Source organism: Catharus ustulatus, chromosome 3 (assembly GCF_009819885.2).
Source record: "Catharus ustulatus isolate bCatUst1 chromosome 3, bCatUst1.pri.v2, whole genome shotgun sequence".
Taxonomy (NCBI): Eukaryota; Metazoa; Chordata; class Aves; order Passeriformes; family Turdidae; genus Catharus; species Catharus ustulatus.
This window is the reverse complement of record NC_046223.1, coordinates 77,949,918-77,967,295: the sequence shown is the minus strand read 5'-3', so window position 1 is coordinate 77,967,295 and position 17,378 is coordinate 77,949,918. Positions and strand designations below refer to the sequence as shown.

The 17,378-nt window shown below is 38.2% G+C and overlaps 1 protein-coding gene across 6 annotated transcripts in view; it reads right to left on the bottom strand.

Moving 5' to 3' along the window:
• Positions 1 to 957: 957 nt before the first annotated feature.
• GPR63 (G protein-coupled receptor 63) overlaps positions 958 to 17,378 on the bottom strand; it is a 39,616-nt gene continuing 23,195 nt past the window's right edge. For 2 of the 6 annotated variants that reach the window (XM_033055261.2, XM_033055263.2), the window contains 2 exons: positions 13,993 to 15,381; positions 958 to 1,590 (listed from right to left, as the gene is read on the bottom strand). In XM_033055261.2, the coding sequence (XP_032911152.1) occupies positions 1,494 to 1,590; positions 13,993 to 15,239 (1,344 nt within the window). In that variant the 5' untranslated portion in view covers positions 15,240 to 15,381 and the 3' untranslated portion in view covers positions 958 to 1,493. Of the gene's footprint in view, positions 1,591 to 10,275; positions 15,382 to 17,378 lie in introns of those variants that run through there. The other 4 variants (XM_033055266.1, XM_033055267.2, XM_033055265.2 and 1 more) reach the window with 4 other exon arrangements.

The following is a 17,378-nucleotide window of genomic DNA, read 5'->3' as shown; positions in this document are numbered from 1 at the left end:
TAACAGAAGCTTTGACTTTTTTTTTAGCAACTGAAAGTCAAAATCTTAAGGTAATGATGCAGAGATACAGTAAGTTAGCTGTAGATAAAATTAATGGATTGAGTTACTGTAAGAATGTAAAATATGATGAGTCCTGAATAAAGGGTGAAGGTGGGTGCAAAGCCTGTCATAAGAATCACATTGAAGAGTCTGAGAACTCTCACCTAAAAATTTGAGGGGTCATTTGCAACCTTTAAGTAACGTCATACAGAAGAAAAACAAGGTGTTCATTATTTCTGCTGCTGACAAAGAAGCAAGAAAACCAATAACGAGACAACACTCAAAATCTGAACTAAAGCAATCTACTGTGTCTTTATGCTCTGAGTAGAGGGGACTATTCAAAAGAGAGTGGGAATGCCATACCAGGTATCTCATCTGCCTGTTCACATAGGATTTGATTAAATAAAACCATTAAATAAGTACCATGGGATAATCAGAGCGTAATTCTGTGCTTCTCTCTTTTTGAAGCAAACATGCACACGTAAGTCACAGATGAAGGGAAGCAAACTCTTAACTCACCACACTTTGGAGATGCAAATGCTAACCCCTCCCAGTTTAGGCTTACCCTCCTCAAGATTCACTGGAAGCAGGTGGGCATTTCTGAATAATGATTCATCCTTCTAAAATAGGTTTCTTGGATAGAAGGAATGATTCACCACCTGAAGATATCTAGAGATCATATGGGAGTACTTTAGTTTAGATCCCTAATCTTTTAGTGCTGAAAGTTAGGTAAAGTGAATCTGTGTAACTATCTGATATTTCCCAGAGTCCAGAAATGAAAAAAAAAAAAAAACAAAAAAAAAACATAAATAGAGATGCATTAATGTGCCTCACTGTCCTAGGCTTACATTGCCTTTCAGAGCTGACAAATAGTTAGTTTATTCTTTACAAAATTCAAAGCAAATGCCATTAAAAGACATGTACCAAGCAGATAAATGCAGCAACAAAGTAACATTTTACTGTCTCTTTTATTTCTCACATAGCTATTATGGAAATCACACAGTTCAGGAAACCATAATGAGTCCCATTATTAATGTTCAAATACAAACTTCTTAAAGCAATGTGCATTTCACTGTAAGACATAAAAACCAGCACAAAATCATGCTGGTCCAAGACTGGTACCAAGGACTTCAAGAAACATCCAGCCTGTCTGTAAAACCCACCAGCCTACACTGATTGAAGAAAAAAAATATCCAAGTTCAATTCACTGCCTTGTCAAATGAATGTTTCAAAGTGGTAGAACTGGATATATACTCCCTGCAGGTTTAACAATAGTGGATGTTTCCCAGCTCCTAATCCCTATTGGAGCTAGAGGGCCTCTGGTTAAATAAAATATCTCAGCCTATAATATACATAAACTGGAAGTAATAGGCCCTTATTCTCAAAATAAAACATCCTCTGTATTAGTTTCACACGAGGATATTTCATAGCAATGCATGTCTTGTATTATTTTTTCAGCAGGAAGAGGTTTCATTCCACGTGCAACTCTTCTCATGGGACAGGAGTGAACTGGCACCAAGAGAACACCACAGTCCTTGTGTTATACTAGTCCTGGTGGCAAGAAAAGATCAGACACGTTAAAAAGCCATGTATTTGTTATTTTTAATATTCCCTTGAAAGACAATAATCCCAATTTCTAGCAAATGTGTTAAAACTAATTCCTCAGATGCAGGGGAATATCAGGAACAGTAGGAAACTCTGGGGAGCAGCATGTTCTGATAGGCATATTCAGAAAAAAGTTTCTTTTTCCAGAAGTTCAAACATACTACTACCTAAGCCATAACTGCATTTCCTCTGCATTTATCAGGAATGGCTGCATTATTAGTATTGAGTGAAAGGGTCAGAAAAGCAATAAAAGCACGGATTTTAATATGCACATTTTACTATTTTAAACACTTGTAAACCAAAGTTATCCCTGACTGGAAATGAGTTAAATTAAAATATCACTGGCTAGATAAGTTCATTGTAAAAAAAGGTCAAAATTTGATTTCTTGAGACTTGTTCACCAAGGAAATTTTATGAAGTTTGGATAAGAAAAGTGATAGATAGGTAATCAATGCATTACAAATACCAGGTTTTTTTGCTCTACAAGAGCCATTATACTTTCATGTCAGAAATATTTACTCAGGTTAATATTTTCATCATGTTTGCTTTTAGTCCCTCTATGTAGGGCAGGCCTCAATCAGAAAATTGGCTGTAGAGGGTCAAAGCACGGTTCCTGTATCATGACACTATGTGATAGCTGTTCATATGATATGATGAGTCAGGTTCTTTACCTTCCACCCCAAAAAAACTTAAGTTTTGCAAACCAGGTCATTTCAAAATGATACCACCTCCCTTGGGCAAGACATGCATTTTACACCACCATGAATGACGGCTTTGTAATTTTCCATTCCAACTGGGAAGAAGGCCAGTACAAAGTACAATAGCAGTCTCATTAATTTTATTCAAAATGCAATAAGAAATGTGTAACAGTAGAGCCTTCCCATTTCCACTGTGGCTGTATCTTTGAGGACCAATTCTAAATAACAGGATTCATTCTGTGGAGCTTAGTGTGGATAAGTCTGTGAACGTAAATGACAGTGATGACATTGAGGACAACAACATGTAAGTACACGCACACACAGAGAGTCATAGATCACAGAATATTCTGCTTTGAAAGGGATCCACAAGGATCATAAAGTCCAACTCTGAAGTGAATGGCTGATACAAGGATTGAGTTCACAATCTTGGTTTTATTAGCACCATGCTCTAAGTAATCTCATACAAAAATTATTTCATTCTGGAGAGTGTCATACCTTTTATACTGGCTAAGTTCAGAAAAACAGGACCTACTGCAGAAACATAACCCAAAATTTTTCATGCCAAATTATTCCTGAGAATAATTACTCCACCAGCAGCAGAACAAAGGAATTCTGGTTTCCCAGTTTACAGATTATGTATATTTATGCACTTTCCCCTACATTAATTACATATTTATCTCTGTTCCTTATAATTTTGGATATAACACAATGTACTGAAGCCAGTACAAACAATAACTGCTCTATGTCACTCACCAATTTTAAAGTAGTGCTAGTACAATAATTTTGAAAATCATTAATTTTCTCAAGATTTTTATAAAATGTAAAGCTATTGAAAGCTATACTTATTGTAATCAATTAATCAGACTTCTTGTAACTTATTTATTCCAAACCCTTGCTTAAATGATTTACAGCCTACAACATAAAATGAAGATACACTTAAAGAAGAGAACCTATTTGTAATTGCACATTTATTTTTAAAAGTCATCCTGTCGCCTCATACACGTAACAGAAGCAGAGACAATGGTGATCTTTAAACCGAGCTGCAAAATCTCTACACAGCTCGGGGTGGGAGAAATATAATGAGCTCAGATTCCCAGGCATTTTATCCCTGATTATTTTTCATATACTCTCACTGAGCAGTTATGGGGAAACAGACTGCCCTTTCTAAAATTTCAATTCATTTAAATTGGGTAAGGTTTAACATTCAGAATCAGCCATCTGGGAAAAACTCCATCACACAAAAGTTATGTACAAGATATAGAGCACTCTGGAAAAGGTGTGAGCCATTTCAGGTCTGAAATGAGAATAGAACTGAAGTTGAACACAAATAACCCTTATCTGTGGTTTCAGGCCAGTCCAATTCTATTTCAAAATTTATTTGCTTGTTTGACTATTGAGATAGTTCTTCATGGTGGTATCATCATTCTCATGTGATAAGGCATCTCCCAGAACACCCAGCCAAACATGAGCTTCAGAGCATGTCCTGGGACAATACTAAACTGTGTTGAGACATTCATTAAGCCCAGAATCAGTTATTGCTACCAGGTGTGATGGCTGCAAGGGCTTCCTGTGGAAGAAGGGAGACCTGAATTTAAGTCCTTGTGTAATAAATACATGTGTTTTATTAAAATCCTGGGCTCTTGAGGAAAAGAGTGGGCATAAGATATCTGTATTGCCTCTGTAGGCAGGAGTTGCATTAAATTCCTGGACACTTGCAGGGCTACAGTATGACTTAAGCTTAACTCCATCACAGTCAGATGAGGACACAGCTGCTCCTAGACCTGTCCGAAAAACCTACTCCACATAACTTGGAAGTGTAGACACCTGCTGACCTTCAGTGCTGCCAGGGAGAAGGAAGCATCTGACTAGAGTTATGTTTACTTCATTTCTCTAGAAATTAGTGTCTCTTGTGCCTCACTGGTCACTTCACAAAACTTTGGATAATAACAAATATTTCATGATGCCAGAAGATACATTTTTTAAAGAAATTGTGAATGTAGTGATCAGAACAGTTAGAAAATATTTGGATTTCCCTGCTAACAACTGCTCTGTATATTCCATTCTTACCTTTGGGAAACTAAAATATTTAGAATATTTTACTTACTTCCAGATTGTATGTATCCTACGTGTACCATGATTAGTGGGTTATATTGCATGATATTGTAAAGTTTACGAATTCTATTGAAAAAATATTGAAATTCACCTTACACAAATTCTATGTTAGAAAACAACACCACTTACAGAATCACCCAAACTGAACACAAGAAAGAAAAGAACAAGACCAAAGAAGCTCACTCAAACATTTGAAAAGTTATTGGAAAGGTTATTAGAAGTAATTGAGGGGTTAGGGATTTCCCCCGCTTTTATCATTTGTACCTTGTATTTAGCTAAGCCGGTGGATAAAGGCAAATTGAGAGGACAGAATGAAATCTCTATCCTCAAAAAGATGAATATCCAGGTGTGCTTTTTTACTTAGGCAAGGTGCAAATACATATTTACACTCTGGCACAAAGCTGCATAGAAGATGGCACCACCTTTTGTGACTCAAGAAAGCACTCATTTCATTTCCCTTTGCTCTCACAGCTGGAATAACCATTCTTCTTTTAATATCGCTGAAGTATATTTACAGGTGAAGTATATTACAGGTGATTGCTTTTCTCTGAAGAATTATGCATGCCAAAATATATTTGGGACTAGGATTTTTTTTTCCCCCTTAGTCATGCTCTGGTGTATCTCTACATTTGAGTAGAGGCTGAACCTTGCATTACATTCACCACAGATGGTGATACGGTTCATGCTGACCTTTTGCTCCTGCAGGAGCTTTTCCATTGGTGAAAGAACAGCTTTCAAGGAAGGACACTCCAAAGCAGGCCCTTGCCATGGCACTATTTGTGGCCTCTGTGTCTGGGGGGTAGTATTTCATCATTTTTTGCACTGTTTTCCTTTATATCTTTGTACATATTACAGTTTCTGCCCCCCAGGGGACATTCTGCAGAATCTGTTGCTTAGTAATAGTAACCTTCATGGAAATTAACTTGAACTTCAAAAGAACAAAACATCTTTCATTAGTCACAGGTTTTCAGTTAATGAATTCCTCTGAGAAAGTCGATTAGAAAAGCAAACTTTCCAGAATCAAGTGCCACCAATGTTGACCTAGGACAAATTACTCTCTTGAAAGTGCCATTTCTTTGTCCACTTTAAATTATGTTTGAGATAGTTTCTATCAAGAGTCAGGCTTACCTTGACAATGGCACTAATAAAATTAAGTTTCGTGTAAGTGGAATCAGGATCTTACACAGAATATAGCCAGAAAAATTACTACAGTCATGTAGTCTGGCCTCCTGGGTAATATAAACCACATGAATTAATTATTGTGCTAACAAAAGCATTTCTGAAATTATCTCAATATAAAATACTTTTAGAAATTTTCTTTTTTCTTGAAATGTCCTTTAGTTTAAAAAAAATCTCCTGTTGTGTGATAAAGATGAGGTATTAAGGACCAGAAGGGCACCAGAATTGCTGCAGAGTCAGAGGTAGGGACCTACACCTGCTGCCCTGAGAGTGAAGAAGTCAGCCACCTCTGCAAGCTGTCTCAGGTCATCCAAGCGACAGAAAAGCAGCTGTTCAGTAGAAATGCTTGACAGGACTGACACCTTCCTGCTGAAGTCCTGGTTTCCATCACCCACAGCACCTTCCTGAAATCCTATATTTCCAGGTCATGTGGAAGAAGACAGGGATTTAACAATAAAGAACTCATCTCTTTCAAAAACAGACACATGGAAAAGGACTTCTCCTTCAGCAGGATGGTTCAGCACGTGCTGCTGAAGAGGCAAAGCAAGATCCAAGTGCCTCTCCCACCACTTACCTGGCAGTGGTACACCACAGTGCAAGAGGCCACAAAACTTCGTGGGGACAGAATGAGGGGAACAGGAATCAATGAGATGCTGGTGCCTGGAGATCAGGACATTAAAAGCTTCAGCTCCCACCGACATTTACAGGATTGGTCCTGCATTTCACATGAGGAAATGCAGGAGCAATCCTGTATATACTCAAAGAAAACCTGCAATCCAACAATCAAGGATTCTAACTTGCCCAAATTAGTAGGCTGCAAAGTCAGGTCCCTTCAAGAGCATCTCTTGGCTTTGTTCTTAGTTAAATTTAGTCTTACAAATCTTTCATTGCTCCCACTATCTAGTCTAACAAAATAGATATGAAAGCAGCTCAGCCTATGTAGTGATGTGTTCTGGATCTCTAAATTTGATGTAACAGAAATGGAATAATTAACAGAACTTCAAAACTCACGGTAGGAGGCTGGCTAATTTTAGAAGTGACTTTATAAAGTCATGTCTACATTGGAACATGAGAAATCAAAGACCAAGTAATTAAACATACAAGGCCAATGCATTCTATTTTAAAAATACTAACTCTCATTGTAGGTGTTCTCACATAGAAGCAAAGGGCACTAATTTCTTCTGAAAAATTACACCAAACTGAGCCCAGTTTAATTTTTCAGGGGAAAATCCACATCACGGTTAGAAGTGCAGGAATTTTCATCTCATCTACAAAGCACTAGAGGAAGTGAATCAAGTGGAGTCATCACCAGAAAAAAAAAAATTGTTTAGGGTTTTTTAATGCTGTTTCACTCACTTCTTTTGGAAGATAACCTTCCAGAAGAGCTCCTAAACACTTGAAAGCATCCACTCATCTCCACTGGTTGCAAAAGAGCCTCAAGTGATTGGTGGAGTTGTCTATACTATAGATAGCTAAACTATCAGAGATGTATCTCATCATATACACCTGCTTCTGCATATGTCCAGAACTGCTGCAGCACTGCTGGCAGTAAGCTATGCCCATCCCAAACTAGAATTTGCAAAACAGGCTTTACATTACCTATTCCACAGAGAAGACCCAGCCACAGGCATTTTCAGAGATCAACCAACAGCTTACAGCTTAGACTGTAAATAAAAAAAAATCCCATAAATGAAACAGAAAGTCTTGGTAGACCACTCCCTTAACCTAATAATTCAGTAGTGAAAATATTAGGAAGGATATGTGGTTTGTTGTTCTCAGGATCCCAGGGATTTTCAACAGCCTCTCTTCACCTCTTGAATCAGTGGATTATTACCTAATCTCAGTTAGAAACAGAAGGGGCATCCTCCCTCATCTCTGTAAAAGCTGTTTCATTTTTAAAGACTACTACTGCAATTAAATGCTCAGCAGAAGGGAGACACCTGGGTTGGGGTAGTTACTGCACTGATGGAAAGAGCCTGGCTTCCACTGCCACTCTCCTGACAGCCAAACTGTGAAACTCTATGTCATCATCAAACAGCGGCAGGAACACATCCTCCCACTTTCTTCCCACACTCACCTTTTCTCTCCAGCCCAAGGACTGTTAAGTGTGAAAGAGTTCACAGGAGGGACTGATGGTACCGTTCATCTCCTCTACATCAGATGCAGAACATAGGCTCATAAGTGACTTCAATTCCCCTCCAGTGAGGAAGAGAAAGAAACCCAAGCCCTGGGAACCAAATTCAGAATTACTATTCTTACAGTTAAAATGTCAATAAAGAAGAAAGAGATGATGGAAGAGATGTCATCTCATCTCTCTTCCTTTGTTTTACAGAAAAAGGCAGCACTGACACCTGAAAGAACAGCAGGCCTCAAACTATAGCACTGAGGTTTTCATATAGGCTTCAGGGCTCCCTCTTGCCATCCTGGGTGTTCAGGCAAGACCATCAGCCACCAAAAGCTTCCCTGTGTCTTTGACACAGAGCCTAAGGCCAGTAAATCAAAGGAAGATATTGTTAAATTTATTACAGCTGTGATTACATCCTCTCTGGAGATCAGAATAACTGACTCTTGGAGGTGGAGGAATTGTCATATATTTCACTAGATCTTCTCTTTCAAAAGACAGGGTAATGTTAGTGGAATTTCTACTTGTGACGACAAAAAGGCCTAATTTTATTTTAGGTCAACAACAGAGGTTTGGATTGCAGTAACCTATTGAAGGCAGAGCACTAATTAAATGAGGAGTATATCTCCTTATTGCCATGTTCTGTGCCTGCACATTGGCAAAGCTGGTTATGTAGACAGGAAGACAGGATAATAATAAGTTCTAATTTGGTATTTATGAACACTGTGTCATTTATCAGCAGTACTGTAATGATTTGGTATCAAACTGCATTCACTGTCACATAATAAGGCAGAACAACACAACCCAACAGTCTGTGCATAAATATCCATACATCAATTTTAAAAACAAATACTGTCTCTGTAAGGGGCACTTAAGAAGTCCCATTTATAACTCACATTTTCCTCCACCACACAGCGCAGACCCCAACTTATGGCTGCTTTACCACTGACATCTGGGCAGAGTTGTGGTTATCTCCATGTATACCCTTTTGTTTTGAGAGCAAGCTGTAGGAATTTTTGTTATGCTGGAAGCTCACTGGGAGATCATGTGCCCAGAGCACTCCTTGAGATGTGGGTCAGTTCAGGGATTCTTATTCAGTCATGAATTGGCTGAAGATGGATCAAGGCCAGTTGCTAAAAGATGAGGTAGAATAAAATTTCTAATACTACAGGGGATAAAACCAGGATCCTGCACTAGCACTAGAGGCAAACGTATGTGCTTCTGTAACACCTCTCCTATGATAGCTTCAATGTTAAAACCAGAGGTGATAAAACTCGTCCTCAGCCTGTTCTTGATGGTCCAACCTGAACTCAAGACAGGAAAGAGTGGCAGAGGGTGAGAGATTTGCTGCCCCTGCAGGGTGCCCAGGGACCTCTACCTCCTCCTGCCACCACTGTACCTACTGCAACATAGTGATGCAGAAGGAGCTGCCTTGGGGGGGCACCAGGAGAGGATGAGGGAGGAAAAACTAGCTGTTGCAGAAGTATGGAGTCTCAGAATGAGGGACTGCAGCAGCTGAGCACAGCCATTTTCAAGCAACCAGAAATATCCATCCCCTCTCAAGCACTCTTTGGGGACATGTCTTCATCACTTAGAGAAATTACTATAGCAGCATTTCTGCTAAATCATTGCTATGCTGAAAGTTTTCCCCAAAACAGCTGAGATAGTGCACTTTTTTCACTCTACTACTATGGGGAATAATCCATCACATACAAACATGCAGCACTTGAATCATAAAGGTCACTGTCTTCTGTTTATATCAATCATGCCCTGCGATACAACTGCCTGCTACATTTATTGCACAGCAAGATGATCTTAATTACTTAGTGCAAGCTGAAAGGTAGGGCACCCAGTTCAGGTAGCATTTTAGGAAAGTTACCTTCTTATTAGGTTCTCTCTGCTTGCTGGCTACTATTCCAGTTATTCTAGATATTTTGACATGTCTGTACCCCAGTGTCAGAAAAAAACATTCTGCAAATGCTTTATACAAGAAACATTTTGGCTTGTACATAACCACCTAAATCAAGCAATCCTGGTTATTTCATAGACAGATAAAATAAGTGTTTGAAACTATGGAGGTGGACATTAAATACAAGAAACAAGTGCACATGCAAACAGAGTCAATTCTAAAGACTTTTGCTATATTTCTGGAGAATGTTTATGTTTATTTTCTCTCTTTTTTTTTTGTTGTTTCTCAGGTATTTTCATGAGCGCATTATGTACAGAAAAGACAATGCCATTCTACAGCTTGTTTTAAAACAACAATTCAAGGTTTCTCCACATCATAAAATTACCAGTCTGAAAAAAAAAAAAAAAAAAAAAAAAAAAAAAAAAAAAAAAGTAAAAATCAAACTAGTTCAAAGTAGTGGCAATGTAGTGGCCCCTGGAAAACTGGACTTCAAATATTCCTCACCATTCCAGCCACAACAAACTTGTGCTCTGAATTTTTAGTTTTCACACTAAAATAAATTAAAATCTCTTTCAAGGAGGGTGTTTGTTATTGAATTATTTAAGAATTAAAAATCTTAAATGGTTTCAGAAAGATCACTGAAATCTTACAGTTATTTATGCATATGCCCAAAATAAAATATGGAAGCATTAAGAATACTAGTGAAAAAAAATAGTGACAAAAAGCAATAAGAGGCAAAACAATTTTCTTCTCTATATACAGAAATAATTTTACATAAGTAACAAGAAATGTCAAAAATACACAATTTTGAGTACAAAATAATCATTTCAGCAATAGATTTGTACAATTGAGAACTGTGTAAGCAGCATGCTTTGACTGAATGAATTAAACTGCAACATACTTCAAAATACATTCATTTAAATCCTCCATACTAAAGATGTCTGAAAATAGAACATGAGGGAATACAGATTAGTAATGACTATCATCTCTGGAGAGGAAGAAAATTATAATTCCCCAGTAAAGTCAAGAAGAATCAGTCTGAGTTTTTAAAATCCTTGGTCTTGGTCAAGACCATTAAATTGCCTCAGGAGACCCACTTCTGCCAATATATATGTGTTTTAACGTTACAAATCTCAGCGAGGTTGTGCAGGATTCTTGGCAGGATCACAGACAGCAAGACTGAGCAGTTCAGAGGTCTTCAACTTGGTTCTAGGACTTCAGCTGTAATTATAAAGGCACTGCTCTCAAGACAGTACATAGACACAATAGCTCAAATGATTATGTAAACACATAATTACCCTGGGGATACTGCTATATCACCCTGTTTCTTTTTTTGAACACCCTTTTGCTCACTATATGCTTTGATCACCTAAAAAAAACCTGGTAAGTGTGAATACTGTATCACTATGGAAATCACCTCTGAATTTGGGCCACACAATATAGGCTTCTTTTCTCCAAGGATCAGCAGATGCAGCTTTGACCAGAAACCTTGTTACAGTCAGTGTAAACAAACATTTAATTATCAAGACAAATTAACTGTCTTTGACGTTTGCTATTTATACTTCACAGCCAGTACATATCAGAGATCACAAAAATCCCAGAAAATGTTTTTCCCTCCTCCTTCATGAATGTAATTTCACTAATATTCCAGTATTGCTCATCTTCTTTCCTTCTTGAATTACTGTTTTACAACATTCAAATCTTTCATCATAGAGGTGGAAGACAGCAAAAATACCTGTTCCTGCCATTTAGACAATGTACACTCTCACTCTGTTACATTAACTCTAAGCACAATTTTGCTGCTTTCAGAGATAAAGAGGTATGACAGCTTTGAAATAGAAAATCCATACTAAACAGGTCATAAACCTGTGCTGTCAATGTAAATGTAATTGAAAAATAAAAGCCTTACTGCAAAGACCCACTAAAACACTCTGCTTTATAGTGGAACTCCTTTAGATCAGAAAAATCTATACCACCATCAGTAAAAGTGACAAGGAAAGGAAAGCATGGACATTGATAACATCACCACTGCCAGGTGCTTTTACATGTAACCCAGTCTCAGCTGGTAGCCTTTTTTTAAAATTAAATTACTGAATTCAAAGTCTTTCCTTTTATACTCTTAAACTTAAATAACAACAACAGTTTTACCAATAGCTGTCAATGAGAAGAACAGTTAACTTAAATTAGTTCTTTATTGAAGACCTTTAAAAAAAAACAGCTGGGGTGTGAACATTTTGTTGTCCTCAGGAAGCAAGTAGTCCCTGGACACCCACATAGGACTAGGCATTTCTTTCATACATGTGTGTACTGTGTGGATACATATAAGTAGATAAAATTGCTATTATTTTTGCTCCTCTGGTACAACAGCAACAGAGAGGTCCCCATGCTTTGAGGGACTGAAAACAGATGGAAGCAAGAGAAGCCTAAACCCCAGCTCTGGTTGTTTTTTGTTGTACATCAATCCCTCTGTTCTCAGTCACAGCCTCAAAAAGCTGATTCTGAAGGCATAAGGCATTCTTCCCAGTCTCAGAGCAACTGCGGATATGGTTCCAAAGCCCAAACCTGTCTTAATCTACCTATCTCACAATAAATATTTATTTATCTGATTGGGAAAAAAAAAAAAAAGTCTGAGTTTGTTTTGCTATCATCAAGGAAAATCTTTGTCATTCTGCTTTCCAGGAGAATACCAACACAGCCTGACATTAATCAGAAAGGTAGTTTGGCATTTTCAGGAGAGAAGCTGATGCCTAATAGATGAGAACAGCAAGTAAACCCTTGAGGCAGCAGCCACTACAGAGACAAAGAGGTAATGAAAAAATCAATGTGAAGTAATATCAGAGGGAAAAGGGGAATTTAACTTACATCCCCAGCTGACTGTTATAAGGGGTAATGGCTGAAAGCAAGTAGATTTATAAAAGATATGGGAAGATATTTTTCCATGTGAGGGTGATAAAGCACTGCAACAGGTGTCCCAAAGAAAATGTGGATGTTCCATCGCTGGAAGAGTTCAAGGCCAAGTTGAATGGGGCTCCGAGTAGCCTGGTAGAAGGTGTCTCTGCCAATGGCAGGGGGTGTCAGAGCAGGATGGTATTTATGGTTCCTTCCAAACCAAGCCATTTTATGATTCTGTGACTGTTTATGGTTTTGATGTAATACGTAAATTGTAAAACAAGTCCAGGATTCTTTTTCTCCCTGTAATTACTGTGTTCTGTGCTATGGTTCATTTGCTATCTGTGTGCTGGTTTACCCTACGATTTCTAATCCTATCCCAACAAATGCCTGACAGCATGATTTCAGCAGGGTAGAACACACTTATAGGAGCTCCAAGCAAAAACAACATTACACCAACACAGTAAAAATTGCAAACCCAAAAATCGCTATTTCATATAGGTTTTCAGGCATATCATCAGGTTTGGATAACTTGTAACAGCCTCAAGTAACAACTACAGTCACCCTTTACCTGTAACAATTTTAACGTGAACACTATTCTTCTAAACCATGTGTTAGCCTAAATCTCAGGTCATGATATTTTTGTTGCTTTCTTTCATTCCTCTGTTTTCTCCTTCTAACTCTCCTGATAACTGGGCAGGTAATTTTGCTCAATTGTTAGAAAACCAGAAAATCTATGACTGTACATGTAGCTATACCAACATAAATCACCCTCCTAGAGTTTACATGGGTCTTTCATTGAAATTCACCAATATAACAAATTATAATAAGAGAAATAATAATATACCTTCAATAGAGAACAAAATATTCAAATGAACAAATTATATAGTAAATTTTGTAAAGTGCACAAAAATATTAATGGAAATATTAAAAGAAAGGTTTTTAATGTTACCATGAAAACTTCTGAAATATAGTTAAATTAGATAGAAATAATCTAATGAGACTTTTTGGCTCTAATATATTGGCAGACAGCAGCAACAGTTTTTTAAAAAAATTACACCAACAAAATGCACCATACCTTAGCAGCATAAAAAAGTCCCTACAATTAGATAAAATTGCAGGCCTAGTAAGCATAAACCTGACAAGATGTTCCAAATATAGTGTTCATTAAAAGAATGGATTTCCATGGAATCCTAGAGGTAACATTTGTTATTCTGTTTACATTGTATTCTGGCAGCAAACCCAGCTATAACCAATCATATTCCCTCCCTCTATCTTCCCAAAATTGCACAGAGTACTGAAAATTTAATCAAGTTGTAAGATATGGCCACACTAAAAAAGCCATATGAAACAAAACAAAATTCAACCTAAAGCCTAAAAACAGATGACCCCAGCAAACAACAATAATTGTCAAACACCTGCAGTTTCAAACTACCGACCGATGCTCCCCACACACGTAGATGGCACTGGGCCGGATGCGCCGCCTTGTCTGGCCAGGGAGTTGTGGCAAGAACTTGAAGAATCTGGGCATCAAGTCTAAGCATGCATCATGAAACTTCTTAATCCTCCAGTAGTAAATCAGTGGGTTCAGTGCAGACTTGAGGTAGCAGAGCCAAAGGAGCCAAGTGCTTATCTCAAAAAAGTTGTGCTTGTAGTAGAAGTGGCTGTTGAACGTGGCAATAAGGCTGTAAGTGGTGAATGGCGCCCAACAGACTATGAAGACAAGGAACAAAATCAAGATGGTTGTGAAGGCACGAGTTTTAAAGCTCATATCAATATTCATCTGAAAAGGTCTCTGTAAGCTCATGAGACCAAGTTTGCTGGCCTGGCTGAGACATATGCTATCAGGGTGGCTATGGATACGAACTGCATTGTGGCGGACGGTGTTGAGTATGCCCATAAAAGAATACAGCATTATCAGGAATGGAATAAAAAAAGAAATTAGCAAGATAATTATCACGTAGGCTCGGTAACCTGGGCTTGTAGAGTAGCCAAAAACACACTGAGGTGCTCTCGAGGGGATCTGCAGATTAGGATTCCCTACTGATAACGGAAAAGCAACAATAAAGGATGCTGCCCAGGAAATCACAATAAGAATCTTTGCACGGTAGGGGTTCAGTTTATCTTGCCTCTGAACTATGATAAGAAATCGGTCAATACTAATAATAAGAAGAATGGCTACCCCCTCTATGACAAAAAGCCAGAAGAACATAGCAGAAACTCTGCAAAATATATCCCCAAAAATCCACTGAGTGGTAAGGATTGTTATCAGAGCAAATGGCATGTTCAGCACTGCCAGCAGCAGGTCTGCAAAAGCCAGGCTTGCTAAGAGGATATTAATTGCAGATCGCATAGCTGCCTTCTGGTAGACCATCAGGCAGACAACAAAGTTCCCAAGGAAAGAAACCAATAGGATAAATATCATAGCAGCAGAAAGAATGATCTGGAGAGGCAAACTCAAGCTCCTGAAAACTTCTTGTGATGGCAGGATAGTTGTGGTGTTTACCAGGAAAGTACTTCTCTCAGTGGTGAGCACAGCACCTGAACTATATCTCAATGGCTGTGTCGTGCCACTATGAAGTAAGAACTGGGGGGTGGTAAAATTCGTATAGGCATTTTCATAAACAACAAAAGTAGCATTTGAGGTCCCAGAGTGGGCCAGCGTCAACATTGCTGAGAAAACCATTGCTTCAGGAAAAATGAAAGCAGAACCAAAGGTCTTCAAGGCATTTCATCTTGTTCAGGCAGTATTTTGAACTGGTCATTTAACAATCAAAATTCAAGGTTTGAAAGCATCAAAGTTCTTAAGTTCATGTCAGTATTTCCATCTGAAAAAGAAGAAAGAAATGTAAATACACAAAGTGAAACTCTCTGAAACCAGCGGGAACCTAATGATTGCTCAGCTTTCCTTAATGAGAATGGTATCCTTAATATATGTTTACACTTCAGGTTGACACCATTTACTTAAGCCCAGACATGGGAGTCTCATAATATTAGGCCTTTCTCTCATAGGTCATATTCCCACAGTCCTTCTGACACTGTACAATACTCTCAACTCACCACGCTTTTATACTACCATTACCAAGGCTGAGAATTTTATTTTTGAAAACAAACTTTATTGATTAAGAGTGAATAAATCAAACAAACATTTTTATTTAAATCTCATAATTTTTGAACTTTGTTACTTTGTTTTGAAATTGCCTACAGGTGGAAACTTTAATAACATTTCTAAATAGCTTAGTATCAGTATATTGCCTATTTGCCTGTTTAGGAAGCACTGAAAGCCTATTTATCCAAGTTATTGCACATGATACAGAATTCTTGGTTCCGTGTCAGTCATCCACATCAGACATCAGGAAAAACATGTAAAACATCCCAACCTGTTATTATGAAATAATTCATCCACAGGATAAAAGAATTTCTCAATTTGTTTCATTAGGGGCTGACTCGCATTATGGTGCAGGAAACCATCACTTCTTTGGTCACTACAACTCTTCCCCTGGCAGTAACCTTTCCTGCTTCCACTGGTCTGGACATGTTTTTGCTAATTCATCTTGGTATCCCATATAATTTAACCACAAGCACACTCTTTTTCCTTGTAAATCTAATCCTTAGACACCCTGCTAAACTCCCTCGTCATTATAGTCATAGAATGGTTTGGGCTGGAAGGGGCTGTAAAGATCTAGTTCTGATTCCCCTGCTCTAGCAGCAACACTTTCCACTAGATCAGGTTGCTCAGAGCCCCATCCAACCTAGCCTTGAACACTTCCAGGGATAGGACATCCACAACATCCATGGGCAACCTGTACCAGTGCCTCAGCAGTCTCCCAGTAAAGAATTTCTTACAAATATCTAGTGTGAATCTCTCATCCTTCAGCTTAAGACCATTGCCCTGACCTTGTAGAAAGTCCCTCTCCAGCCCCGCTGCAGGCCGCCTACAGGTACTGACACAATGCAACATTTCCTTTTATAGTTTACAAGCACTGTCTTGTTGCACTATTACTATTAGTATTGTATTGTTACATACATTTGTATGTGCAGACTCTTGACAAATAAAATGCAAAGGAGTTGAGAGCTCTCTCTTCAGTTCTAGCTCCTCCTCTCCATCTTGGATTATTAAAATAAACACTCTCAGAGAACATCTGATCAAGCTGGAAACCAGGAGGATTCTATACACTTTTCCAAAAAACAATCACTACAGACAGAAACATGAAGTGGGTTTCACCTTATTCATTCTGGATGACTGCAATAATCCCTCCGGGTTGTTTTCATGTTTATCATCAGAAAAGGGATAAAGGCATCTTCAGAGGGCAATCTCTCTCCTCCATCTCTGCACATGATGACAAGCTTGTGCTACTAACACAAGCAGCTTACGGTAGCACAAACCCTGCCCACAGTATTTATGTAGGTTCTGTTTAGTATCAATGTCAGGCAAAAATAAAGGAAGGAAGAAATGCTTTTTATGAACACAAGGACCACAAGCTTTGTGTAGGATAAGAAGTTTACCCTTTTCTGGATAATACTTTACCAACAAAGAAATTAAATGTAAAACAACAAAACCTAATCTATGCCCTCAGTTTGGACTTCTAGCAATCTGAAAGCAAGCTTGCTTAGGCTGCTGTCAGGGATTCATCAAATAACATAGGCACTATGACCTGCTCCTTTCATTCCCTGACTCTCTGTAAGCTCTATCACTAGATGATTTCCAGGTCCAGACTACCATCAGCATTTTTATTTCAGATAAACTATTAACCTCTCTGTGTTCTTTAATTTTCAATGGTATCACAAAAAGATATTATTATAAACATCAATTTAATTGACTGTC